The sequence below is a fragment of the Erythrolamprus reginae genome, chromosome 11, assembly GCF_031021105.1.
Source record: "Erythrolamprus reginae isolate rEryReg1 chromosome 11, rEryReg1.hap1, whole genome shotgun sequence".
Taxonomy (NCBI): Eukaryota; Metazoa; Chordata; class Lepidosauria; order Squamata; family Dipsadidae; genus Erythrolamprus; species Erythrolamprus reginae.
Genome location: NC_091960.1, coordinates 19653345 through 19681279, shown reverse-complemented (window position 1 = coordinate 19681279; position 27935 = coordinate 19653345). Strand labels below are relative to the sequence as shown.

General features: G+C 46.2%; 1 protein-coding gene across 1 annotated transcript in view; it reads left to right on the top strand.

Moving 5' to 3' along the window:
- LOC139174261 (tubulointerstitial nephritis antigen-like) overlaps positions 1–27935 on the top strand; it is a 199327-nt gene that overhangs the window by 54408 nt on the left and 116984 nt on the right. Inside the window, exon 3 of the mRNA XM_070764525.1 lies at positions 2657–2720. Within this exon, the coding sequence (XP_070620626.1) occupies positions 2657–2720 (64 nt within the window). The remainder of the gene's footprint in view (positions 1–2656; positions 2721–27935) is intronic.

Sequence of the window (27935 nt, the reverse complement as noted above, 5' to 3'; positions counted from 1 at the left end):
GCCTTATCTTGGATTACAAAATAGAAGGTTATTAAATTTGGAAGGCCATGATTTGATGTTAGGTTGGCATGCTTTTATATGGTATGAAAAATATAAAACACATTCGTATTTTAAGAACCACACAATTAGAAAGGCGCTCTTAGAGGTCTGGATTGATATTAAAAAAGATATCCCCGATTGAAGCCATATGCCCCCCAAATTTAATACAAGAACAAAAAATATGGAAATATAGAGACCTACTAGATAATCAGTGGAATTTGAAAACAAGACAGGAATTATTTGAAACAGGTGTTGCGGTACATTGGTGGCAATACACACAAATTAAGTCAAGATTCCACAAAGACATAAAAACTTACACATTTAGAAAGGACAATAATATTTTAGGCAAACTATTGACCACAAATCAAGTAAAATTGATAGGGAAAACATATAAATTTTTAATTAATTTTAAAACTATAGGTTGGATCTTAAAAGACAACATGATTAGTTGGTGCAGAAATTTTGGCAAAGAAATAGACTTAGATATATGGGAAAGGGTGTGGACCTATAATTGGAAAATAACTAAGTCAACGTCTTTCAAAGAAAACCAAATTAAAATGTTTTATAGATGGCATTTACCACCCAATAGAATTTCAAAAATGTTTCAAAATAAATCCCCTCTATGTTTGAAATATAAAACAGAAATAGGTACTTATTACCATACATGGTGGACTTGCCATAAAGCAAAAAAAAATATTGGAATATGATAGAAAAATGGCTAAGAGAAATAACTCAGCAAGAAATTAAGAAAACCCCAGAATTTTTTTTGTTAGGAATCTCGATTTATAAATACAAAAAAGACATACACTTTTTAATAGTCCATATATTGGTAGCTGCTAGGATTGTTTTCGCACAAAGATGGAAAGAAATGGAGACACCGAAGGAAGATGAAATACTTAAGAAAATCCTGGATTGTGCTGAGCTCGATATGATGACGAGGAGGTTAAATAATCAGGAAGAATCAGAATTTTATAACATATGGCAGATGGTATATATTTGGTGGGATAGAACAAAAAATTTATAAAGCTGTCATAGTATTGGTAAAATTATATATTTTTTACATATGATTAGATGTGTTTTTATAATAGTGAGTTACTATAGATACTTTATCTTTTTTAGATTGAAATCTAGTATAAATCTCCTTTTTAAATATATATTTTCCTAGACATGTTTTTTTTCATGTCATTCTTTACTTTTTTATTATTCTTTCTACTTTACTCTTTTTTATAACAGAGTATAGTTATAGATTTTTTTAGATATTCTCTGGTTTGACCAAATAACAAAGTTATCCTTTTTTCTGTATATGAAAACTTCTACTCTGAGCAGAGCGATAGTAGCTCCTATTTATGTTTTATGTTATGTTTGTAATGTTTGTCTTTGAAAAATCAATAACAATATTTTATTTAAAAAAATCAATAAAATATTTTATAAAAAAAACCTAAGAAAAACCTCCGAAGAGAAGAAAGAAAGAGAGAGAAAGAGAGAAGGAGAGAGAGAGAGAGAACAACAGAAGAGCAAGATAGAGAGAAAATGAGAAAGAGAGAGAGAGAAAGAGGGGGGAGAAAGAGAAATAGTAAGAGAGAGAGAACGAGAGAAAATGTTTGAGAGAGAAAGAAAGCAAGAGAAAGAGTGAGAGAGAAAGCAAGAGAGAGAGAAAGAAAACAAGAGAAAGAAAGAGAACAAGAGAGAGAGAGAGCAACAGACAGAGCGAGATAGAAAGATGATGTTTGAGAGAGAAAGAAAGCAAGAGAAAGAGTGAGAGAGAAAGCAAGAGAGAGAGAAAGAAAACCAGAGAAAGAAAGAGAACAAGAGAGAGAGAGAGCAACAGACAGAGCGAGATAGAAAGGAGAGAGGGAGACAGAAAGGGAGAAAAAGAGAGAGAGAGCAAGAGGGGAGAGAGAGGGAGAGAAAGAGAGAGAAAGCCAGAGAGAAGAGAGGAAGGAAGAGAGAGAGAGAGCAAGAAAGCAAGAGAGAGAGAGGAGAGAGGAAGGAAGAGACTGAGAGAGAGGGAGAAAGCAAAAGAGAGCGAGAAGAGTGGAAAGAAGAGAGAGAGAGAGAAATGATAGAAAAAAGGAGAGAGAAAAAAGAAATGAGAAAATGATTGAGGCAGTGAATGACAGGAAAGAGAGAGAAACACAGAGAGAAGTGACTCTTGATTTAAAGCATATGGTAAAAGCACTTAAATAATAACAGAAAGAAAAAACCCCAGCCCTCGCCTGTTTTTATTAATAGTTATGTTTTTGATTTTGCTGGTTGTTTTAGTTTTAATAGTAATAGATTTTGGTTTTGTTTTATTAATTTCTTTTAATAAAAAACAAGGGATCCATTTATCTATTTATCTATTTATTTATCTATTTATCTATTATCTATCTATCTATCTATCTATCTATCTATCTATCTATCTATCTATTTATACTTCTATGCCGCCCAGTCCTAAGGGGACTGCCGCTCAGACACTATACTTTTCTGCCCACACCGAAAAAAAATTAGAGGGAACATTGTCCATAAGTCTTAAATTTGCAAAGGTTGGACAGTTCTAGTCTAAATGCTGAGCCATCTTACGATATATAGAGCTATAAAGACTAACCTTCTTTGTTCTATTGTATTTTTTCCCCAGGCTGCATTCACAATAGTGTCAAGTTCCATGCTGGAGCAACTTATCATGATAATTGCAATCTCTGGTAAGTCTTGGGTTTGGAAAGCTCAGTCTGTTTCTCTTTTTTGCTCTGTCAGACAGGATGCTGCACCTGTTGTGAATACACACTAGTTGCCAAGTGCTGGATTTTGATCAGCGATTGCAGGGATGCTATGATAGCTGTAAGCATGAGGATTGGTTATAACTCACTTTTTCCAATGCTATAGTAACTGTGGATGGCTGTTAAAGAAATGTTACTAAGTCATGGACTAACTGTATTTCCAAAAGAGCCAAAAGAGAGAGAGAGCCAGAATCCCATAACACAACCAGAAGAAATTTTCCAGCACTTCCTTGAAAAAATAGAAAGGGACTTCTTGGGGTTAAAAATTCAAACACTCTGGATCAGGGCCAGCTCTGGAGGTGGTTGTGGCACCCCATGTTACTGGATGTTCAGAGGAAATGGCAAAGTGATTAGAAAGTTGTCACTTAAATCAGGGGTGTTCAGCCCTGGCAACTTTATGATTTGTGGACTTCAACTCCCAGAATTCTGCAGCCAGGATAGAATTCTGGGGGCTGAAGTCCATATGTCTTAAAGTTGCCAAGATTGGACACCTCTAATTGAAATGTTTCCATTCTTAATTTCCTATCATGCCTTGGAGTTATGTGATGCTAATGTCAGGGTTCCAAATAACACCCCCAATGAAAGAAACCCTCCACAGTCTTTATCACTTATATAAGGGGATCCTAGTTTACCTAGATGATATTATCATATTCAGCGAGAACCTTGAAAAGCACATAAAACTCATGCAGTAAGTGCTTAAGAAACTACTAGTGGCCTGACAACTGCATGCTCTGGGGTATTTAACATGGTAACTTCCCACCTCGCAGTCAAATAGGGAGTTGAAGAGAAGCAACAAACCTGGTTTGTCCAAGGACTTTACTCAACCAAATATCTGTTTAGAGAGACCAGATTCTAACCTTGAGCTTGTTGTGGGTTGATGAGTCAATGTGCAGTTTGAAGCAGCCTTTTCTAATTGGAATCCCTTCCAGAGGTATTGGACTATAACACCCACTCAGTGACTCTGCTGGCCGAAGAATAATGAGAGCTGTAACGTAATACACCTGGCAAGTACTGTGTGTAGAAGGGACAGTCCTCCTAAAATCAGTGTAATGACCATGAGTTTGAAGGGCTGCAAAACTGCAAATCTGGAAGTTGTGTTTTGAGAATTGCCTGCCAACACTTAAGAATGGGGACTCCAGGTGTTGTAGTTCCATGGTATTTAAAAAAGACAAAATGAAGGCAAGGCACATCTTGTCTCTTTTTACATTCTTTCCATTCTCCCATTTCTCCATCTCTTGCCCACCCTAGTTTGCACTGCCTTCGTCATCCAAAATGAGCTTAGAATTTCTATAAAAGGAATGAAGGCCAAGATGCCAATGATTGCCTTAATGGTCTAGAGTGGGGCATTCTTCCAAGTAGGGCGTGTGGGTCTGTTTATGGTTGGGAGCAAAGGCAAGAAACTTTGGAATGAAGAGGAATTTGAATTATGTGTATATGCCTGGACCTCCTGACCACTCTAAGCCACACAGATACACTGAACAGAACTGGGTATATAAGCCTTGAAACCGGAGTTTCAGCTGCCATCCTTCTCATTCCCACTGAGAATGCCTTTTATACAACCTGCTCAATACAGTTCCTTGAGGAACTAATTTCTGTGTTAAATCAAGGAACAGCCTCGATTCATACCACCATTCAGTTGCGTTTAAAAAAGAAAATCTAAGTGAAAACCAACAGAGGCTGGTGTGAATACAGCACAGACTAAAGTGGTTGAAACGGAAACAACAATCTTATTTTGTCAACAATAACTTATTTATTAATTTATTATTTATTTATTAAGCTTATATGCTGCCCACTCCTGAAGGACTCTGGGTGGCTTCTAATAAATAGGAACAATGTATAAAACAACATAAAAACATTAATAAGAACCCCACCTGAACATACATACATTCATTCTCACTCAGCAGTTTCAGGCCTGCCGGAAGAACCAGGTCTTCACGGCTTTACAGAAGACCAGTAGAAAAGGTGGGATTATTCTTTCAGAATGAAGGATAAGAAATTCTTTCCTGTTGAATCCGAGGCTGTTCGTGGAAGCAGGTATCAAATTAGGAGAGTTCTCATCTGCAAGACAGAATTGCAGCCACCAACTGATCAAGCTGGACCTCTCTTGACATAAGAAATACCTTCAGAAAATCTGATTTCCAGCTGGCATTTCCTTAAAGGACTTCCCACCTTGGGATGCTGCCAGAAACTGGCCTCTCTCAGGACCATCCCTCAGAAACATATGAGCTGCTTTTGCTAACCCTAACCATAAAAGGAGAAGCACTTGCTGTCACTAGAGGGTTAGGGGGAGGGAAGCGGGGGAGGGTTTGGATTTTTGGACCAAACAAAAATGCCAAGCATTGCACAAATACTGCTTGTGGCTCCCTGTCAAAGAGGCACAAACTTTTTATTCAGTGTTTCTTAATCTTCTATGAAAGGGAGGGTTGTATTCCACATGGCCAAGGTTGCTATTTAAATACAGCTCCATCCCCCAGATGCCACGGTTGTCACCCCCAATCTGGGCCTTGCCAGATGTGTTGGACCATGACTCTCTTTCCCAGCCAGCCATTCAGCAAAGCCAAATTTAGACAGTGCCATTCAAAAGAAGGCAGACGTAGGAGATGATATTTTTATCACATCAGAATTTCCATGCCATTATTCTGCAAAATTCATTTCTGCACCAATAAAGGAGAATATTTGTAGCTTGAAGTGAGAGTTCCTTGGTGCTTTCTGAAGTTGGATGTTTTCTTGCAGACATTTCATTACCCAAACTAGCACTGCTTTTGGTAGCACTAAGGCTGTTACCTAGTTGGGTAATGACATGTCTTGTAAGAAAACAATCAAGCTCAGAGGCACCAAGAACCAGGGTTGAAATGCTACTGGTTTGGCTAAATTTATGAAGGCAAAGATCTATTAAAGGTTTTAATGTTTCAATGGTATTTCTGGGCTGGGGGCACCTTTCCTCAATATTACCATCCTCAACAGGTACCTGGTTGCCACAGGGATCAACTTCTAAGTAAATACCTTAGTTTGCTTTAGCAAAACTTCTTTTATTTTCCTGATAACCTCAGCTCTTGAAAACCAGAGACCAAGATCCGTGTGTGTGTGTGTGTGTGTGTGTGTGTGTGTGTACATGCACCTTTGAGTCAGTGTTGATTCCTGGAACTGCCTGGACAGATCCATGCAGTTTTCTGGGAAAGGTTTTGGAAGTTGTATGCCATTGCCTTCTTCCAACAGGGGAGAGAGTGGGACAGAGGTCATTCAGCTGGCTTTCATGGTTAAGGCAGGACTAGAACTCACAGTCTCTATTCTGGTGTCTTAACCACTAGACTGGATCTTTTTCAGTTCTACTCCCAAGCTAACACCTTCCTTTGTTCGGTCTATTAGGACTGTGTAAGTCCAAAAGAGCTTAATGAGGCTTCAAAACTGAAAATTAGTTCATCCATAAAAATGCAGTGGTACCTCTACTTACGAACTTAATTCGTTTCATGACCAGGTTCTTAAGTAGAAAAGTTTGTAAGAAGAAGCAATTTTCCCTTAGGAATCAATGTAAAAAGCAAACAATGCGTGTGATTGGGAAAAATACAAGAAGTTCTCTTCATTTATCAAGTTTATATTTGCAGCTTGTAGAATTTGTATGTTATTGACAGAAAACAAAGCATAACTACCAGCCTTTTGTTATGTATGCCATATTGCATATTAAATATTGTATTTCCTTTTATGTACTCTGTGTCTCTGACCCATAATAAAGTTAAATAGGTAGAACTATATTTAATCAGGTGAAATTTGCAGGAAAGCTGTTTTTCCAAAACGTTAGGTGACAGCCTTGCTGATGCAATTCATCTGACAAAGTTATTTCTCCCCTCCAAAAAAATCTACTTGGCTCCCTGACTGCTTATGTAGCCATGTCTTATTTTGTGGTCGTGGATTGGAGGTCAGGTGGGCATGGCTTCAGGTGGGCGTGACTTGGTGGTCAGATGACTAGGTAGGCATGGCCAACTTGTAAAACGCTCTGGCTTAGCAATCAAAATTTTGAGCTCAAAGACTTCTTAAGTCTTTCTTTCTTTCTTTCGTTCTTCCTTCCTTTCTTTTTCTTTTTCTCTTTGTTTCCTTCTTTCTTTTCTCTTCACGTCTTCCTTTCCTTCTTTCATTTCCTTTCTCCTTTCCAAAAAAGCTCCAGATGAGCACAGCTTTGGGGGACACGGCCTCATCTGGACCTGCTCCTCTGCAGCTGAGCCCATGGCTTGAAATGCTGCCCTCCAGTGTGAGAGAGTGGGGCAGGTGAGCATTGTTGCCAAGCTCCTGGAAAACCATGCTCAGGCTACCCTGCAGGAGTGTGGTGTCATCCAGGGCTGAGCTGGGCAGACCAGGGGCAATGGCAATGGCAGAGTCTGGCACTTATTTATTTATTTATTTTTATTTTATTTATTTATTTGTCCAGTACACAATACAAATTGAAGAGAATAGACATGTAGTAATATATATAAAGAAAAGGATAGAAGAAAAGATGTAAAAATAGAGGAGAAGATATATGAAAGGAAGAAAAGATATATGAGATAAAGGAGAGACAATTGGACAGGGGACGAAAGGCACACTGGTGCACTTATGTACGTCCCTTACTGACCTCTTAGGAACCTGGACAGGTCAATCATGGATAGTCTAAGGGAAAAATGTTGGGGGTTAGGGGTTGACACTACTGAGTCCGGTAATGAGTTCCACGCTTCGACAACTCAATTGCTAAAGTCATATTTTTTACAGTCAAGTTTGGAGCGGTTAATATTAAGTTTGAATCTGTTGTGTGCTCTTGTGTTGTTGCGATTGAACCTGAAGTAGTCATTGACAGGCAGGACATTGCAGCATATGATCTTGTGGGCAATACGTAGATCGTGTTTTAGGCGTCGTAGTTCTAAGCTTTCTAGACCCAGTATTATTAGTCTATTTTCGTAGGGTATTCTGTTTCAAGTGTAGGAGTGAAGAGCTCTTCTGGTGAAGTATCTTTGGACATTTTCGAGAGTGTTGATTTCCAAGATGCGGTATGGGTTCCAGACAGATGAGCTGTATTCAAGGATGGGTCTGGCAAAAGTTTTGTAGGCTCTGGTGAGTAGTGTGAGATTGCTGGAGCAGAAGCTACGTAGGGTCAGGTTAACAACTCTAGAAGCCTTTTTGGCGATATAGTTGCAGTGGGCTTTGGCATTTAGGTCATAGCAAGAATATTTCCGGTAACAGTGGGGAGCCAAGAGGAGGAAAAGATGAGAGCTCCGCCATCGAGAACAACGGTAGAACATTTTTCAGTTTAGTCGGGTTTGTTCCAGGGTTTTCTACTTACATCACTGGGTTCCTTAATGCCAGAGGATTTCATCCGTGTGTCTACCAAGTGAAAAGCCCTGCAAAAGTGCTGGTTTTTTGATCTTGCAGCTGACATGGTAACAGCAGAAATGGCGGCCGCTATACATGCCCCTGATTACGGTCTCAGTGGCGAGAAGATGGTGGATCTGCCATTCCTCTGAGATCCTATTGAGGACCCCGAACAATGACTCATTCTGGGCCGGTTGCTGCCCATGTCTTTTTTGCTGCTGGGCCCTCCGTTTGGGGGCTCAGAAAATAAATGCTGCTATTTGCTCTGGGGGCGCCGGAACAACAGTGCTGAGAGGCCAGCCAAGAATATCGGCTGGGCTGCAGAAGATGGCGGCCGCTCCTTGATGCCACTCTTTGATGCTGCCCCTGATGCCGAGGGAAAGTATTAAGAACTAAGAAAGAACTAAGGCAGAAAGATCTTGCCACAAACCGCACGCAGCACCAAGGAGTGGGAGTGACAGGGGTCGAGGTGATGGAGTGGAGAATAGAGTGGTGGTTGGGACAAATCTATTACTTGAGTGGAGCCAAGGACACCGAGGATGCAGAACATTGGGAGCGGCCTGCTATTGGCGTCAGAGGGCGTCGGAGGAGATTTGAAGAGCCAGGGATTCCAGTTCCAGTCAGAACATTCCAGTGTTGCTGGGGAGAGGCAGATATGGCGGGAGCCACATAACTAGCCATTCCAGGGGAACGAGAGATCGCTGCTTAATAGCAATCCCTTGTTCCGGCTCTGTGAGCTCAACCCAGGGTACTGGTGATGAGTGTAACTCTGGCCCTAGGCTCAGGCTGCTGCTACTACTCAATGCCAGGTTGGTGGTAAATAAAGCTCTCCTCCTCCGGGATTTGATCCTGGATGAGGAGGCCGACCTGGCATGTGTGACTGAAACCTGGCTGGGCCCAGAGGGAGGAGTTCCTCTCTCTGAAATTTGCCCAGCCAGGTTTCAGCTATGGCATCAGCCTCGACCTCAGGAAAGGGTAGGAGGAGTGGCTATTATAACCAGGGAGAGCCTTTGCCTGCATAGACTCATTGCTCCAGAGATTGCGGGTTGTGAGTCCCTCCTAGTGAAGTTGGACTTAGGGGTTCAGATGGGCTTGTTGCTCACGTAACTGCCTCCCAGCTGTGTGTTAACATCCCTGCCTGTGCTGCTCGAGGAGGTGGCCGGGCTGGCAGTAGGATACCCCAATCTCATTGTCTTGGGGGATTTTAACCTGCCATCGCTCGGCGGAACCTGTGGATTGGCACAGGACTTCATGGCCACCATGACAGCCATGGACCTGACTCAAGTAGTGCAGGGTCCGACTCACGAGGGAGGACACGCACCCGACATGGTATTCCTCTCCGAGCAATTGAGTAATGGTCTGAGACTAAGGGGCTTAGAAGCATTGCCTTTGTCATGGTCGGACCATTTTCTACTACGGCTTGACTTCCTGGCTCCAATCCTTCCCCGCAGGGAGGCGGAACCGATTAAGATGTTCCGCCCCAGACGCCTGATGGACCCAGAGGGCTTTCAGACGGCACTTGGGGTTATTCCAGATGCACTCGTCCACAGTTCGGCGGAGTCTCTTGCGGAGGCCTTGAACAAGGCTGCAGTGGAGGCTCTTGAATGGATTGTGCCTTTGCGACCTCTCCGTGGCGCTAGACCCCGTAGAGCTCCATGGTTCAACGAGGAGCTCCGGGAGTTGAAACGCCAGAAAATGTTGTGATTCAGCCTGAGGCTCCTCAGGGAATGGCTGGAACTCTGCTGGATCCATGCTCAGAGGGGGAGGACGATGAACAGGAGGGGGAGGACCAGGCAGAAGAGGAAGAGGAGGGGAGAGAGCAGCCTGAGACCCCCGGGGGGCTCTCCCCAGCGAGTAGCCTGGATTCATTAGATGAAGACACCCAGGCTATCATAGATATGAGGCAGAGACGGGCAGCCCAAAGGAGGGGCCAATTAGCAAGGTATTTCCATCCCTGAATTGGTAACAGCTGGGTTTGGGTGTGGTTCTCCTCAGCAGGGTTGAAAAGGCAGGCCCGCCCTTACTGTATTGTGGAGAGTTATCAATTGGGAGTCCTGTGACCTTGCTTCGATTCTTGGCGTCTCTGATCCTGGCTTGTGGCTTCGAAGGCTGAAGACTTGGGGGAGGCGAGGGTTTTATTACCTCCAGTGTTGTTTTTGCCAGCAAGAATCCTGTTTTATTGCCTGGCCGTCGTGAAACCTCTGTGAAGCTTCATAACGTTCCTGTCTGTAAGAACAGTTTTTGTTACCTGTGTTTGCTTTCAAATATATAAACTGCCTTTGCTTTTTACCAGTGTGTCTGGATACTCTTTTTAGTTGTTGTTGGCGTCTGGGGGGACCCAGAAAGAACAGCATAACTCTCCACCAACCACCAGACACCTGGTTCACAGTTTGGAGGGGTGGTTTGTTTGTTTATTCTTCCTGCTCTCTGCTGCTGGTTCCTTGTTTGGCATTTGTTGCTTTTTGGGTTCCTGTTTTTGCCTTTCACCATGGCCGTTGCTGCAGCTGACATGCAGGCTGTGTTTGATGAGTTGCGAAGGGACATTGCACAGTTGACCCAGACGGTCCTGGTTTTACAACGCCAGGTGGGGGATTTGTCCCAGCCGGCCCCACCCCAGGCGCCCCCTGTGGTACATCCTCCAGCGCCTTTGCCCAGGAGGAAATGTTTCGTGGCGATGCCGGAAAAGTTCTGGGGGGACCGGCGGCTGTTTTGTGCGTTCCAGAGCCAAGTGCAGCTGTTTATAAACGCCCAGATGATGCACTTCCTGGGAGATGACCACAAGGTGGCATTTCTTTGTAGCTTGTTGGCTGGCCCTGCAGCGTCGTGGGTGGCACCTTACCTGGCTCGGGATGACCCGCTACTTCAGAACTTTGCTGCTTTCTGTGACCAGCTGCGTCACCAATTTGCGGACCCGGTGCAGGAGCAGACGGCCACGTGGGCGCTGAAGCAACTGCGCCAGGGTTCGCGCCCCCTGGTGGACTACATGGCTGACTTTCGGTCTCTGGCCGGGCAAGTCCAATGGAATGAGGCTGCCCTGATCGAGGCCTTTCAGGATGGACTATCGGACACTATGTTGGATGAACTGGTGCATGAGGTGCTGCCCGGCACTCTGGATGCTTTGGAGCGGCATTGCTTGGCAATAGAGGCCAGGCTGTGTCACGCTGTGATTGACAGCCTCCAAAGACATTGAGAAACATCCAGTAGTTAGATAGTTAACTCTGTTTATTAATGTAGCTCCTCCTTTGTGATGTAACCTGTTTGCTCACATCCTCCTCCTTGCAGGAAGAAGAAGATCTCTAGGTTTTAGAGAATCTCCATTACGCATCATCTTCATTAACCATGTAGATGTGCCATTTTATGTCTCTTCAGACAATCTTTATTTTTCTACTTTTTCTAATAAAAGTTTAGTTCATTCGAACATGCTCTGTCTGTACTTTAATAACCATCACCTCCGGAAGGTCCTGGCTCAGTCCCAGCGGGCTGAGCACCTTGCTAAGGTCACGGTCCTTCTAGATCCAACATGGTAAGCAGATGGACGGTTATTATTAAAGAAACAGACGCTGCTTACACTCCGTAAGCTCACTAGCTGTCCTCCAGATGCCAGCCAAGAAGAAGATAAATCCTCTCACGCAATCCTACATCGATTCCATCTCAAGCCAGCAGCTTGCTGAGCTTAAAGAGATTATCCGTGCCACGGATAATAAAAGGAAAACGATCATGTCTTTGCAACCTGAGACGGAACCCTCTGAGGCTGGCGACATTCATCAAACCGTAAGTCTCTCTTACATGATTGATGATCAAGTTGGGATTCGGGAGGAAGAAAGTAAATCTGCCCAAGGGTGCCCCTCAGGCAGTATTTCAAATCAGCCTAGTGACGAAGAAGCAGAGGACGAAACGTTAACACTTTTTCCATCTCAAGAATTTCAATCATCAGCTTTGACTGCAAAGGTTTCTGCCAAGACAAAGCATCTCGATGATTTGACTTCTCTCACTTCTGCTAGAATAAAGAGGACACCCCTGAATCTGGAGAAAATTGAGGGAATCATTGAAAAACATGAGAGAGAAATTCATCAGTTAGAGTCATTCTGTCTTCACTTTGATAATTTACCTACTATGAAAAATAATGCGCAGAGAGAAATTTACTTCAGTTACTTAGAAAAAGCTAATGAAGCAAGAACTGAATTAAGATCATTGAAGAAACTCCAACTTAAATTAATTACAGAAAAGATGGAGTCAGTGTCCTTGGAAGAAGCCACGTATGCCCAGTCTCAGAAAGCAGATAGTGTAGGAATGTACTCCTCCTATCCAGCCGAAGACACACATGCGCAAAAAGGACACACTTCGGTGATCACTCACTTCTACCCTGCCACCTTATCTAACATAGAGGCCCTTCCAGAGGGAGAAGGGAGGGCAAGATTGCCCACAGAAAAAAAAATGGAACATTTGCCTTTTGCAGCCGGGAGCCGCGGGGGGGGGGGGGTCAATTCACCCACTGCAGCAACTTACGCAGCAGCGGCCACTAGTGGATGGAATGCCCGAAAGGCACAAACTTTTCCTGAAGCCAATGTGTATGATGTGAAGTCTAATGTCTCTAGAGCTTCTCTCGCCGCACAGATGCAAAGGGACCCAATCCCTCAAATTCCAGGCATTTCTGTTTCACCACAGAGGCCACCAGTCCTTACTCCACAGATGCCAACGCAGCTTCCCCAGATGGCTCAGTCACCAGGTTTGCCAGCAGGGGTTGGGGCCCAACTCCAACCGCTGCAAGCAGTTCAGACAACTGCATCTACAAGGCAAACCATCACCTCTTCTGCATTGAAAGGTGAGTTCGTGCTGTTGCCAAATGGACACAACTACAGGAAGTGGCTTCACATGATTAATTTGCACCTACTGGCTCACGACATAGATGGGATTGCTCACAATCCCCCAGTAAGGCGCTGGACTGAAGAAGAAAGAGAAGCTGACATAAAAGCCAAGCTACTCATTCTTATGAGCATAGACTCACAATTGTCAGTGAGGTACACTCATGACATCACTTCTGCTGAGATATTAGAGTCACTAGACGGCATGTTTAGGCCAGTATCAGATGAAGGCAACTACATCCTGATATCCAAGTTTACCAATACTAAACTTCCAACTGGGAGTGAACTTGCTCCACACTTATCTAAGATGCTAACCATGCACAGAGATTTAGAGGACAGAGGATACCGCTATGACGACAATCAAGTCAATGCTGCTATCATAACTTCCCTTGGTCCTGAATGGAGGGAAGTCATTTACAAGTTCAGTATACTTCCATTGGCCCAAAAGACCACACAGAGACTCTGTAACATGCTAACTGAAGAAGAAGAGTTGCTGCGTACTAGCCTTAGACCTATGTCAGCAGCATTCAAACCTAACTTGGCAAAGAGCGGTCAACAGAAAACTAGTACTCCAAAGTACCCACGCCAGAAGCAACCTAAGAAGGATGACACTCACAAGTCGGCTGATTTGCAAAGTGTCCACTCTGGCACACATGACCCTCCACCTTATCCAACTCAACCAAAGGGCGCACAGAAGAAAGGATCCCGAGGAAAGAGTTCTGGGACTGCAAAGACAACTCCCAAAGACTCCAAAGATGAGAAAGCTACTTACGTTAGTACCATCCTCCTCAACACTGTTCCTGAGAAGAGTCCACTCTATGACATACGTGAGTTATGGACCCTAGACAGCGGAGCAGCGGTGCACGTCGTGTACCGGAAGGAATCCTTCACTGAGCTACACCAGACAGATGTCAAGGAATTGATTGGATTTGGGGATCTACACTCCAAGGTGAAAGGAAAAGTCTTCGTCAAAGAACTGGACTCCCTTGTCTCAAATGTTTTCTACGTTCCAACTGCCAAGAACAACATCCTTAGTGGATATTGCCTGAGAGAAGAATTGAAGGTTGTAATAAACTTTGAACTCACAGACACTAACATCATCAAGGATGGCAAACTTCTTGCTACTGCCATTCCCATTAAAGGTGTTTTTTATTTAAAACCTAAACCTCCAATGAAAGGTGGTGTAAGTATAAGCGTTCCAATGGGCGAAAGCACAGGTCCAGAGAGAAAACCTGGTGCAACTCCTAGTTCAGAGGCTTCTAAAGCCAATGAAATCCCTGAGGTTCCTAATACTGTTACAAATGTTAAACATATATTAACAAACAAATCTTTTCATTCCAGGTGTGTCCACAGATGGCATCGTCGCTTGGGGCATGCTTCTTACCCCGTCTTAGCAAAGATGTCTGAATATGTTGATGGTTTTAAAATTGATGGGACTTGCCAAGTTTACTTAGATTGCAAAATTTGTAACTCAGCCAAGTCCAAAAATTCACCGATACCTAAGGTTGCTGTCCGATTGTGTTCACGCATTTTTGAATTGGTCCACACCGACGTTGTCGGTCCATTTTGGCCTACTGTTGGTAAACGTAAGTATTTCTTAACTGTAGTTGACAGTTACTCACGATTTGGCTATGTTTTTCTTTTAAAACAAAAATCAGAGGCGTTTGAGGTCTTTAAAGACTTTGCTGCAGAGATACTCACCCAACACGACGTCTGGATCAAGCGAATTCAAAGTGACCGTGGAGGCGAATTCATGTCGCAACAATTCCAAGGATGGATGGCCAGGAATGGAATCCGCCAGCAGACCTCAGCACCTGCGACGCCGGCTCACAATGGTATTTGTGAACGGAGGAACGGGATCTTGCAGACGATGTTTCGTTGTCTCCTTGAGGATGAAGGCTTGGACTTTTCATACTGGGGCGAAGCAGTAAGGTATGCTAATTACATTGTTAACAGAACATGGAGTAGCGTCATACAAGACACTCCTTATCACTTGCTTCATGCCAAGAAGCCTGATGTTCAAAGCATCTACATTTTTGGTTGTTATGCCACTGTTAACATTCCACTTGAACAAAGAAGGAAAGGAGGTCCTGTGTCAGAAAGAATGAGATTCATCGGCTTTGATGAAGTCTCCAAGTACCACAAATTTGCTGACTCTCATCACAGAGTTTATATTTCTAATTCAGCCAAATTTGAGGAAGACACAAATTGGTCCAGTATACATAGTAATGATACTTCAGTTTATTTTCCTAAGGAAGGTGTGGCGATACCTGATACCCAGGGAGCTGTGCCAGATATTCTGAATGTTCCAGATGATGAACAGCCTTCGACAGTCGCAGAGGAAATCCCTGGCGATGAACTTGAAGGCGGAGATGATGATGAAGGATGGACCAGCGTTCCAAGACGTTCAAAGAGAACCACTAAAGGAACTCCTCCAAAGAGATTTGCACAGCAAGTATCTGAATCTCCTTTTCTTTTCATGTGTAATAATCTTACACTTCCACCTGATCATTTTCACCAGATCAAACTTTTACCTGAATCTGAACAAGAAAAATGGTATGAGGCTATGGAACGCGAACTGGACTGCCTAAAGAAACTTAAGGTGTTCCAACAGGTGGAGCCTCCCAACAAGAAGAAAGTCATTGGCACACACTGGGTGTATAAGCTCAAACAGAAACCTAATGAAGGAAAACTGTATAAAGCTAGACTTGTAGCTCAAGGATTCTCTCAAGTTTATCCGGATGACTACACTGACACATATTCACCCACAGTCAAAAATGAGAGTGTCAAGATTGCCCTAATCACTGCTATTGCTTTGGACTTAGAGGTTTTTCAGTTTGATGTAGAGACTGCCTATTTGAACGCTGATCTGAATGAAGAGATCTACGTCAAGGGTGCTCCCAGGTTCCAGGACCGAGAAGGTGAAGTCTGGTCTCTGAGCAAGTCTTTATACGACCTCAAACAGAGTGCCCTTATGTGGTACAAGTTGTTATCCCAAAAGCTAAATTCAATGGGCTTTATTAAGTCCATCCCTGATGAATGCGTGTTCACAAAAGGGCAAGGTAAGACTTATGAAATTGTTCTTGTTTATGTTGATGATATTGTTTACATAGGTCCAAATGAAAGCACCAGTAAAACTTTTGCTAAGGGTCTTGAGAAACATTTCACCTTAAAAAGCCTAGGGCATATTAATGATTATCTAGGTGTTCAGTTTGAGAAAACTGAGAAGGGGTTCTCTCTTTCACAAGAAAGTAAGGTTGACCAGCTCTTGCAGAATTGTAATGTGTCTGATGCGAAAACTTGTCGTTCTCCTATGCAGACTGATTTTTACAGGTTAACCCGAGAAGAGTATCCTGCTTTTGACAACAAAACACTGTACCGGTCAGTGATTGGATCGCTATTGTACATCAGCAGTTGGACAAGACCTGACTTTTCGCTGAGTGTGAATCTACTGTCCAGATACGTTGGCAACGCAACCACGTTTCACTGGTCTTGCATAAAGAGACTGTTGAGATACATGAAGCTCACAAAGGACAAGAAGTTGTACCTCGAGACGAATCATGTTGAGTACCCTGAAGTGATTTGTTATGCAGATGCTGACTGGGCAAGTGACACAGAAACACGAAAAAGTACTTCTGGTTATGTACTGTTTTTAAATGGTTGTCCTTTCTTCTGGAAAGTTAGGCAGCAGAAGTTTATTTCTTGCTCTTCAACTGAGTCTGAATATGCATGTGTTTCTGATTGCTGTAATGAGTTAACCTCTCTTTTTAACCTCATTGATAGTATTTGGGAAAGTCCAAAGAAACCAATTGTTATTATGGAGGATAACATTTCAGTCACATATATTGCTGAAGCTGAATTTGTTGGAGCTCGTTCATGGCACATTGACATCCGGTATCAAAATACCAGAGAGAAGGTGAAAGAAGGATTCGTAAAACTTCAGTATGTACCTACTACTGAGCAGATCGCTGACTTGCTGAATAAGCCGTTGCCAGCTGATCAACATGAATACCTCACCAACAAGATGTGCCTTAAGTGAACTGATGCCTTGATGTCCTGATGTCCCTTATGTCTCTGATGACTGACAAAGAAGGGGTGTCACGCTGTGATTGACAGCCTCCAAAGACATTGAGAAACATCCAGTAGTTAGATAGTTAACTCTGTTTATTAATGTAGCTCCTCCTTTGTGATGTAACCTGTTTGCTCACATCCTCCTCCTTGCAGGAAGAAGAAGATCTCTAGGTTTTAGAGAATCTCCATTACGCATCATCTTCATTAACCATGTAGATGTGCCATTTTATGTCTCTTCAGACAATCTTTATTTTTCTACTTTTTCTAATAAAAGTTTAGTTCATTCGAACATGCTCTGTCTGTACTTTAATAATCATCACCTCTGGAAGGTCCTGGCTCAGTCCCAGCGGGCTGAGCACCTTGCTAAGGTCACGGTCCTTCTAGATCCAACAGGCTGTTGGCCAGGGAAGTCCATCGAGCAAGACGGTCCAACCCCCGTGCGTCAGGCGTCCCGCTGACACCTGTTCCGCGCCGGGGGTTGTCGACCGTAGGCACCCCGGCTCCTGCGCCCCGACGTTTTCCACCAGCGCTGCCTCCACGCTTGATGGATCATGTTGCCGCTGGGGAGCCGATGGACGTGAGTTACGCACGACCCCGACAGAACGGGGGCATCGGCAGGCGGGCGGGTTGTGTTTTTATTGCGGGGCCCCGGGACATTTTGCTGTGGTTTGTCCCCTCAAGAGGCGGAGCATGGTGGCTGCCGCCGTTCCAGTACCCTCCAGCTCTCCCATGCTTCCCATGGCATCCCCCGTGCAGTTCCAGGAGACAACCTCTTGTGTCCCTGTCCCTGTCATGAACTCTCTGATGGCGGGGCCTTCGTCTGGACATCCTCAGTCGCCGGAACGGTCGGGAAACGAGGGAGGCCCGGCTTGGTGGCAACACTAGGTCGGGCGGGGATCCCACTTTCTCCTGACTCCACGGCTACCAACTCCGGACTGTTTCGACACCTGACGCTTGCTGTGACTCTGCATATTGCGCAACGGACTCGGACTTATCCAGCGTTGGCCCTTGTGGATTCGGGGGCGATGACGAATTTCTTGGACGAAGCCTTTGCCCAACGCCATTCCTTGCCCCTTTGTCCTGTCATCCCGCCGTTAACTGTGGAGACCATCGATGGGCGGGTGTTGCTGGCTGGTCCCATCCGTTTCCAGACCCTGCCGGTGCAGATGTGCATCGGAACTCATGAGGAGGCCCTGCAGTTTTATGTCACCAAGGGGCTTCATTTTCCCCTCGTGCTGGGGTTGTCGTGGCTGCGCGCGCATGACCCGCATGTGGTGTGGTCCCAGAACCTGGTCACATTCTCCAGTTTGCAGTGTGTGGACCACCACCGACATGTGTGCGCAGCCCACGGCCCAGTGGTTCCCGCGATCCAGTTACCCCGTTGCCTCGAGGAGTTCGCTGATGTTTTTAACGAGAAGGAGGTGGATCGGCTACCACCGCATCGGACGTACGACTGTGCCATAGACCTGATCCCTGACGCCAAGCTCCCGGCTGGTCGTTTGTACTCCATGTCAGAGCCGGAGCTTGTGGCTCTCAAGGAGTTTATTGAGAAGAATTTGGCCAAGGGATTTATTCGGCCATCCAAGTCCCCTTTGTCTGCCCCTGTTTTGTTCGTGAAAAAGAAAACGGGCGATCTTCGCCTCTGCTGTGACTATCGGCGCCTTAACGCCATCACGGTGCGGAATAGGTACCCCTTGCCCTTGATCCCTGAACTCATGGACCGGTTGCGGACGGCAACGGTGTTCACCAAAATCGATTTACGTAGTGGGTACAATTTGATCCGGATGCGGGCCGGGGATGAGTGGAAGACAGCGTTTGGCACGTGTTACGGCCACTTTGAATACACCGTGATGCCATTTGGCCTCACCAACGCCCCGGCCGTGTTTCAACATCTGATGAATGACGTGTTCCGGGACATGTTGGACCGTTTCGTTGTGATTTACCTTGATGACATTTTAGTGTATTCCCCGAACCATGCCGTGCACTTGGGCCATTTGCGCCGGGTCCTGCTCCGGTTGCGGGAGCAGCATTTGTATGCCAAGCTGGAGAAGTGCCAATTCTTCCAGACTACCGTCGAATTCCTCGGGCACATTTTGTCTCCAGGTGGCCTTTCCATGGACCTGGGCAAAGTGGCCGCACTTCAGTCTTGGCAACCTCCACGACGGGTGAAAGACGTACGTCTTTTGGGGTTTGCGAACTACTATCGGGCTTTATTCCGGGGTATGCCACGTTAACCACGCCCTTGACTCGGTTGTTACAAAAACAAGTCCCGTTTGGTTGGGGGGAGGTGGAACAGCTGGCTTTTGATGCCCTGAAAGCGGCGTTCATGGCGGAACCGCTTCTGCGCCATCCTGATCCCGCTCGGCCGTTTGTGTTGGAAACAGATGCCTCAGATGTAGCGGTTGGCGCAGTGCTACTCCAAGCCCATCGTCCCGGTGACATGCTGTTTCAGTGTGCCTACTTCTCCCGCAAATTGTCTCCCTCGGAGAGAAATTATACTATTTGGGAGAAGGAACTCTTAGTGGTTAAGGCCGCCTTTGAGCATTGGTGGCATTACCTGGAGGGGGCCCGTCACCAGATTGAAGTATGGACGGACCACCGGAACCTCGAGTATCTTCAGATGGCTCAGAAATTGAACCAGAAACAGATCCGCTGGCCCTTCTTTTTCGCGCGGTTCAATTTCCGCATCAGGTACACTCCCAGCGCCCAGAACCCTCGAGTGGACGCCTTGTCTCACAAGCCGGAGTACACGCACCCGAAGGAGCCAGCTCCTCTGCAGACGGTTCTACCCCCTGCAGCTTTGGCTGCGACCCAGGACCCAGTGGACTTGCGTCGCCGTTTATGGGAGGCGCAGCGGGAGGATGGGTTTGTAGCGCAGAGGGTGCGGGAGTTAACACCCAATTCCCCTTGGACATTCCAAGACAGTCTGCTCTGGTACCGGGGGCAGCTGTATGTTCCCGCAGGCCCAGTGAGGGGCCTGATTATGGCCCAGTGTCATGACTGTCCAGTGGCGGGGCATTTTGGCCTGTTCAAAACATTAGAGCTGGTCACTCGGACATTCTGGTGGCCCCGCATCCAAGATGATGTGCGTTCCTATGTGGCCACCTGTGTCCGGTGTTGTACGGCCAAGGGGGTGACTGGAGCCCTGCCAGGATTACTGCAACCTTTGCCCACGCCTGAGAGACCCTGGGGTGCCGTGTCCATTGACTTTGTGACCCATTTGCCTTCCTCAGCTCGCTTCACGGTAGTCATGGTGGTGATGGACATGCTCACCAAGATGGTTCATTTTGTACCTTGCACTAGGGTGCCCACTGCCCAACTCACGGCCCAAATGTTTATCAGCCATGTGTTTAGGTTACATGGGCTTCCGGATCGGGTGGTCTCTGACAGGGGAACACAATTCACAGCCCGGTTCTGGCGGGAATTGATGTCGGCCCTGAATGTGTCCGTGTGCCTCGCATCGACGCAGCAGCCCCAGACCGATGGAGGCACAGAAAAGGTCATAGGGATACTGGAGCAATACCTGAGGTGTGTAGTGGCGTATCCTGGACTGATTGGTCCAGGTTCCTCCCTATAGCGGAGTTTGCGTTTAACAACTCCCGCCACACCTCGACCCGACTCACGCCCTTTTTCGCCAATTATGGCTTCCATCCTCGCTTCTTTCCCTTGTCCCTCCTAGATTCCCCGGTGCCTGCTGCCGAGGACTTCCTCTTGGAGCTGCAGGCGGTCCACAAGATGATGAAGAGGTACTTGAATAAGGCCAAGGAGGACTATTAGAGAGTGGCTGACCGCTCCAGATGGGATGTGCCCCCCTTGGTGGTGGGGGATCAGGTGTGGCTGTCCACGAAATACATAGCCTCTGAATTACCCAGACACAAATTAGATCCCCGGTTCCTGGGCCCTTTTCCCATTGAAAGGGTGATCAATCCGGTGGCCTACTGGCTCACCTTGCCGGCCAACTTGCGGGTCCACCTTGTGTTTCACCGTTCGCTGTTAGTCCCTGTCCCTCCCGATTGTCCGCTCCGTCCCAATGTTCCCATGTTTCCTGCCCCGTGTGTTCGTGACCACCTCCCTGAGGCTATGGTACATGCAATGGGTGGAGGGGGACCCTGATGATTGCTCTTGGGTGGAAGCGGCGTTGTTGGACGCTCCCGACCTTATTCGGGATTTTCACGCCCGGTTTCCACAGAAACCACGTCCTCTCTGCTGGCAGGTGGGGACGGGCCTTCCGAGGGGGGATGGTGTTGTGATTCAGCCTGAGGCTCCTCAGGGAATGGCTGGAACTCTGCTGGATCCATGCTCAGAGGGGGAGGATGATGAACAGGAGGGGGAGGACCAGGCAGAAGAGGAAGAGGAGGAGGGAGAGCAGCCTGAGACCCCCGGGGGGGCTCTCCCCAGCGAGTAGCCTGGATTTATTAGGTGAAGACGCCCAGGCTATCATAGATATGAGGCAGAGACGGGCAGCCCAAAGGAGGGGCCAATTAGCAAGGTATTTCCATCCCTGAATTGGTAACAGCTGGGTTTGGGTGTGGTTCTCCTCAGCAGGGTTGAAAAGGCAGGCCCGCCCTTACTGTATTGTGGAGAGTTATCAATTGGGAGTCCTGTGACCTTGCTTCGATTCTTGGCGTCTCTGATCCTGGCTTGTGGCTTCGAAGGCTGAAGACTTGGGGGAGGCGAGGGTTTTATTACCTCCAGTGTTGTTTTTACCAGCAAGAATCCTGTTTTATTGCCTGGTCGTTGTGAAACCTCTGTGAAGCTTCATAACGTTCCTGTCTGTAAGAACAGTTTTTGTTACCTGTGTTTGCTTTCAAATATATAAACTGCCTTTGCTTTTTACCAGTGTGTCTGGCTACTCTTTTTAGTTGGTGTTGGTGTCTGGGGGGACCCAGACAGAAGAGAAAAGATGTCTAGAGAAGCGATGGAGGAAGAGTAAGTCTGAATCCAATCGAACACTTGTAAGAGCTTTTATTAAGACTTACAAAGTGGCGCTCAAGGTGGCAAGATGCACGTATCATGCCGCCTTGATTGCATCAGCGGAATCCTACCCGGCCGCTCTGTTTAGGGTGACCCGCTCCCTTCTTAACCAGGGGGGAGTTGGGGAGCCCTTACAGAGTAGTGCCGAGGATTTTAACACGTTTTTCGCTGATAAAATCGCTCAGATCCGGGTGGACCTCAACTCCAATTGGAAAGCAGAGTCAACTGACAACGAGTCAGTCGAGGTGACTGGGGCCCATACTTGTCCACCTTTCTGGGAAGAGTTTGATCTAGTGACACCTGATGAAGTGGACAAGGCCATTGGAGCTGTGCGTTCCGCCACCTGCTTACTGGATCCGTGTCCCTCCTGGCTGGTTTCGGCCAGCAGGGAGGTGACATGGAGCTGGGTCCAGGAGATTGTCAACGCTTCCTTGCGGAGGGGATCCTTTCCAACACCCTATAAAGAGGCGCTGGTGCGCCCCCTCCTCAAGAATCCTTCCCTGGACCCAGCCGTACTTAATAACTATCGTCCAGTCTCCAACCTTCCCTTTATGGGGAAGGTTGTTGAGAAGGTGGTGGCACTCCAGCTCCAGCGGTCCTTGGAAGAAGCCGGTTATCTAGGTCCCCAGCAGTCGGGTTTCAGGCCCGGTTACAGCACGGGAACTGCTTTGGTCGCGTTGATGGATGATCTCTGGCGGGCCCGGGACAGGGGTTTATCCTCTGTCCTGGTGCTTCTTGACCTTTCAGCGGCTTTCGATACCATCGACCATGGTATCCTTCTGCGCCAGCTGGAGGGGTTGGGAGTGGGAGGCACTGTTCTTCAGTGGTTCTCCCCCTACCTCTCCGGTCGGTCGCAGTCGGGGTTAGTGGGGGGCCAGAGGTCGACCCCGAGATCTCTCCCTTGTGGGGTGCCTCAGGAGTCGGTCCTCTCCCCCCTGCTATTTAATATCTACATGAAAACGCTGGGTGAGATCATCCAAGGGTATGGGGTGAGGTATCATCAGTATGCTGATGATACCCAGCTTTACATCTCCACCCCATGTCCAATCAACGAAGCAGTGGAAGTGATGTGCTGGTGTCTGGAGGCTGTTGGGGCCTGGATGGGTGCCAACAGACTCAAACTCAACTCAGATAAGACGGAGTGGCTGTGGATTTTGCCTCCCAAGGACAATTCCATCTGTCCGTCCATCACCCTGGGGGGGGGAATTATTGACCCCCTCGGAGAGGGTCCACAACTTGGGCGTCCTCCTCGATCCACAGCTCACATTAGAGAACCATCTTTCAGCTGTGGCAAGGGGGGCATTTGCCCAGGTTCGCCTGGTGCACCAGTTGCCACCCTATTTGGACGGGGACTCACTGCTCACAGTCACTCATGCCCTCATCACCTCAAGGTTCGACTACATTAATGCTCTCTACATGGTGCTACTTTTGAAAAGTGTTCAGAAACTTCAGATCGTGCAGAATGCAGCTGCGAGAGCAATCATGGGCTTCCCGATATATGCCCATGTTACACCAACACTCCGCAGTCTGCATTGGCTGCCGATCAATTTCCGGTCACAATTCAAAGTGTTGGTTATGACCTTTAAAGCCCTTCATGGCATCGGACCAGAATATCTCCGAGACTGCCTTCTGCCGCACGAATCCCAGCGACCGATTAGGTTCCACAGAGTGGACATTCTCCGGGTCCCATCACTAAACAATGTCGGTTGGCGGGCCCCAGGGGAAGAGCCTTCTCTGTGGCGGCCCCGCCTCTCTGGAAGCAGCTCCCCCCAGAGATTAGAACTGCCCCTACCCTCCTTGCCTTTCGTAAACTCCTTAAAACCCACCTTTGTCGTCAGGCATGGGGGAACTGAGACATCTCCCCCGGACCTATTCAATTCAATTTATGTATGGTATGCTTGTATGTATGTTTGCTTAAATAATGGGGTTTTTAATATTTTTAAATTGTAAATTATTAGATTTGTTATGAACTGTTTATTGTGTTGTGAGCCGCCCCGTGTCTACGGAAAGGGGCGGCGTACAAATCTAATAAATAAATAAATAAATAAATAAATAAATAAATAAATAAATAAATTCCATCTGTCCGTCCATAACCCTGGTTCAAGGAATTATTGACACCCTCGGAGAGGGTCCGCAACTTGGGCGTCCTCCTCGATCCACAGCTCACATTAGAGAACCATCTTTCAGCTGTGGCGAGGGGGACGTTTGCCCAGGTTCGCCTGGTACACCAGTTGCAGCCCTATTTGGACCGAGACTCACTGCTCACAGTCACTCATGCCCTCATCACCTCGATATTCGACTACTTTAATGCTCTCTACATGGGGCTACCTTTGAAAAGTGTTCGGAAACTTCAGATCGTGCAGAATGCAGCTGTGAGAGCAATCATGGGCTTCCCCAGGTATGCCCATGTTGCACCAACACTCCGCAGTCTGCATTGGTTGCCGATCAATTTCTGGTCACAATTCAAAGTGTTGGTTATGACCTATAAAGCCCTTCATGGCGTCGGACCAGAATATCTCTGGGACTGACTTCTGCCGCACAAATCCCAGCGACTGATTAGGTCCCACAGAGTTGGCCTTCTCCGGGTCCCGGTGACTAAACAATGTTGTCTGAGGGGTCCCAGGGGAAGAGCCTTCTCTGTGGTGGCCCCGACTCTCTGGAACCAGCTCCCCCCGGAGATTAGAACTGCCCCCATCCTCCTTGCCTTCCATAAACTCCTTAAAACTCACCTCTGCCGTCAGGCATGGGGGAATTGAGGCATTCCCCCCTCCCCCGGGCCTATACAATTTATGTTTGGTATGTCTTTGTGTATGTCTGGTTTAATAATGGGTTTTTAAAATGTTTTTTAAATTTATTAGATTTGTTGTGAATTGTTCTATTGTATGTTGTGAGCCGCCCTGAGTCTACGGAGAGAGGCAGCATACAAATCTAATGAATAAATAAATAAATAAATTTGATATTAGTATTCCAAGGTCTTTTACTGAGTGGGGGTTGGCTGTGAGATTTTGTTTATTCAGTTTATATATGAGGTTCATGTTCTTTTTGCCGATGTGGGGGATAGAGCATTTGTTGGTTGATATTTGAAGTTGCCAGGTGTCAGACCAATCTGAGACAAAGTCGAGGTCTTTTTGAAGAGTAGATGTGTTGTCCATGGTTTTGAAAAGTTTTACATCGTTGGCGAAAAGAACACAGTTGGTTGTGATGTGATCGCAGAGGTCATTGATGTAGAGAATGAAGAGGGTAAAGCCTAGTACGCTGCCCCGAGGAACGCCACTTTTGACAGGGACGGGGGTGGAAATAGCGCTTCCAATTTTGACAACTTGTTGCCTGTTTGACAGGAATGCAGTAATCCAGCTGTGGAGGAATCTGTGATGCCATAGGATTTGAATTTTAGGAGTAGTTTGTTGTGGACCACTGAGTCGAAGGCTTTGCAAAAGTCAATATAAATTGCATCAATGGATTTTCCTTGATCTAGCTGGATAGTCCATATGTTTTTGCAATGAAGTAGTTGTAGGTTGCAGGATAATTTCTTTCTGAATCCAAATTGTTTGTTAGAGAGTAGGTTATTAGATTCTAAGTAAAGGGTGATAGATTGCACGGCCATTCGCTCCAAGTCAGAGGGCACTGAGCTGTGCAGGTCAGGCAGCAAGGCCCTGCATTGCCAGTGAGTGGTGGCTGGGGTGCGGGAAGGGGCAGCTGAGGAACCAGAACTCTTTCTGCACCATTGCATGGAGAGGCATGTGCCAAAGCACACCAGGACCCACCCAGCCCTTTGCTCACACTGCACCAAGGGATCACAGTCAAAGCCTGAGAATGAGTGTGCTTTTCCGGAGGTCTCTCTGCTTCCCAAGCAGCACACTTGCTGCCTGCCCTGCCTGGCTCAGTGCACTCTGTCTCGGAGCAAAGGACCTTGAGGCTGTAGATGATGCTGCTGATGCTGGGCCAACAAGCAAAGAACTGTGTGGCCCAGCCGCTGTGCCATGTCTGACCCACCCCAATGCAGAAGAGGGCAGCAGTGGCAGGGGGAGTGCTTTGGGGGATGCTGGCCAGGGGCAGGAGGGAGATGCCGGACCGGAAAGCTTCCACTGCACAAATGTTTCCTAGCTGCCTCTCCTCCCATCCCTGTAGCCTTTGGGAGATGATGGCTGAGAGCAGAAGGCTTCTAATCACTCTGCAAAATTGCTAGGCTTCTCTCTGTCCCCCACACCCTGTCCCTGCAGCCTTCAGAAGATGCTGGCCAAGAACAAGTGGCATTTTAACCACCATGTGAAGTTGCCAGGCTATCCTCTGTTTCCTTCCTCCCACATCCACACAGACCAGTAGTAGCAGGTTCCTACTGGTAGGGTTAACACCATCGTACCAGTAGTGAAAATTGAGCTGCACACGCAGCTCCACATTTCCAGCGTGCATGCACATGCGTCTAAGCAAGATTTTGTTCTGTGCATGTGTGGAAGCAAAAAGACCCACTGAAATGTCATGCACATGTGTCCCCTCGCAAGATTTTACTTTCTGTGCATGTGCAGAAGCAAAATCTCACTGGAATGTGTGCACAGGCATGCTGGAGACACAGAGTTGCATGTGGAGCACACTGGTAGCGGTGGGAGCGGCAATCTCTGCCTGCTGCAGCCTTTGACAGTTACTCACTGGGGATGGGAGACTTCTTTTTTTTTAAAAAAAAAATTTTTATTGATTTTTTAAATTCCAAGACAGGACAAAGACACATACAAAAACACACAACATAAAAAAGGAACTCAAGCTGCTCCATACTTTTCAGTCTAAGAAATTTAAATACAAGTCTTATAGATCACATTAAGAAAATGTAATAAAAAGAAATAATGAAAGGAAGAAAAAAGTATAAACTATCACTAATTATTATTTACATAAGTTCACGTAATTTTGAACCATCTGATGTATGTTACAATATTTACAGTAGCATTCTTTTATCCAGCCGCTCATAGAACTTATACCAAATTTTATAATAGTCATTATAATAGGGATTATCAACTGTGATTATGGTGTCACCTGTGTTTGGGTGTGGTCCACAGAATGAGACCAGAATGTGGTCCACAGAATGAGGGCTGGAGGTATGGTTCCCATAATGAGGGCTACAGTTACAAAAGGGAACAGAGGCAGAGGCAAACCGTGGATGTTTATCTGTGTGGTTTGTGTGGCTTTGTGGTTCCGGCTTTGAAGCCTCTACTCTGTACCTTTGGATTTCAACTCAGCATTGTCAGGCAAGTGGGAGTTGAAAACTCTGGGACTAGCTGCTGCTCTCGTGCCTTGAGAATTCAGAGGACTCCTGGAACGTTTCTGCTACGTGACTTTTGTATTTGTTTGCTTTTTGTTTGCTACATTACCAAATCCATGTATTACTTCCATTAGTTTAGGGATCGTGGTCAGGGGTTTGTATCTAGCTGAATTTTCGCCTCGAACTGTGTTTTACTCCTGAACATAAGGACAGTTTTCTTTAGCCTTTTTTCTGTTTAATACAAGTTTGCTGATTAGCAGTGCACATGTGTGTTTGACCTTCTTTCTGGACCGTTAATTATCGCCTGAGCCCAGTCAGGCAGAACACCTACCCTCATCATTTAAAGCTTGCCTGGTTTTTAACTCTAAATGGGAATCTAAAAGATCTTCATATCTTAATACTTCGGTACTTTTTTAAAAGTTTGGAAGTCTTATTACATCCATTGGTGAGATCCAATCTGGGACGGTTTGAACATGATCTTTCTTAATTTCTAGCCAAACTTGTAATAAGGAATTTCTAGTTATGTGGTTTTTAAAATACTTATGCACTTTATATTTCTCATACCATGCGAAAGCATGCCAACCCAACATTAATTTGTGGCCTTCCAAACTTAAAACTCTGTTATTTTCTAGGGTAAGCCAATCTCTTATC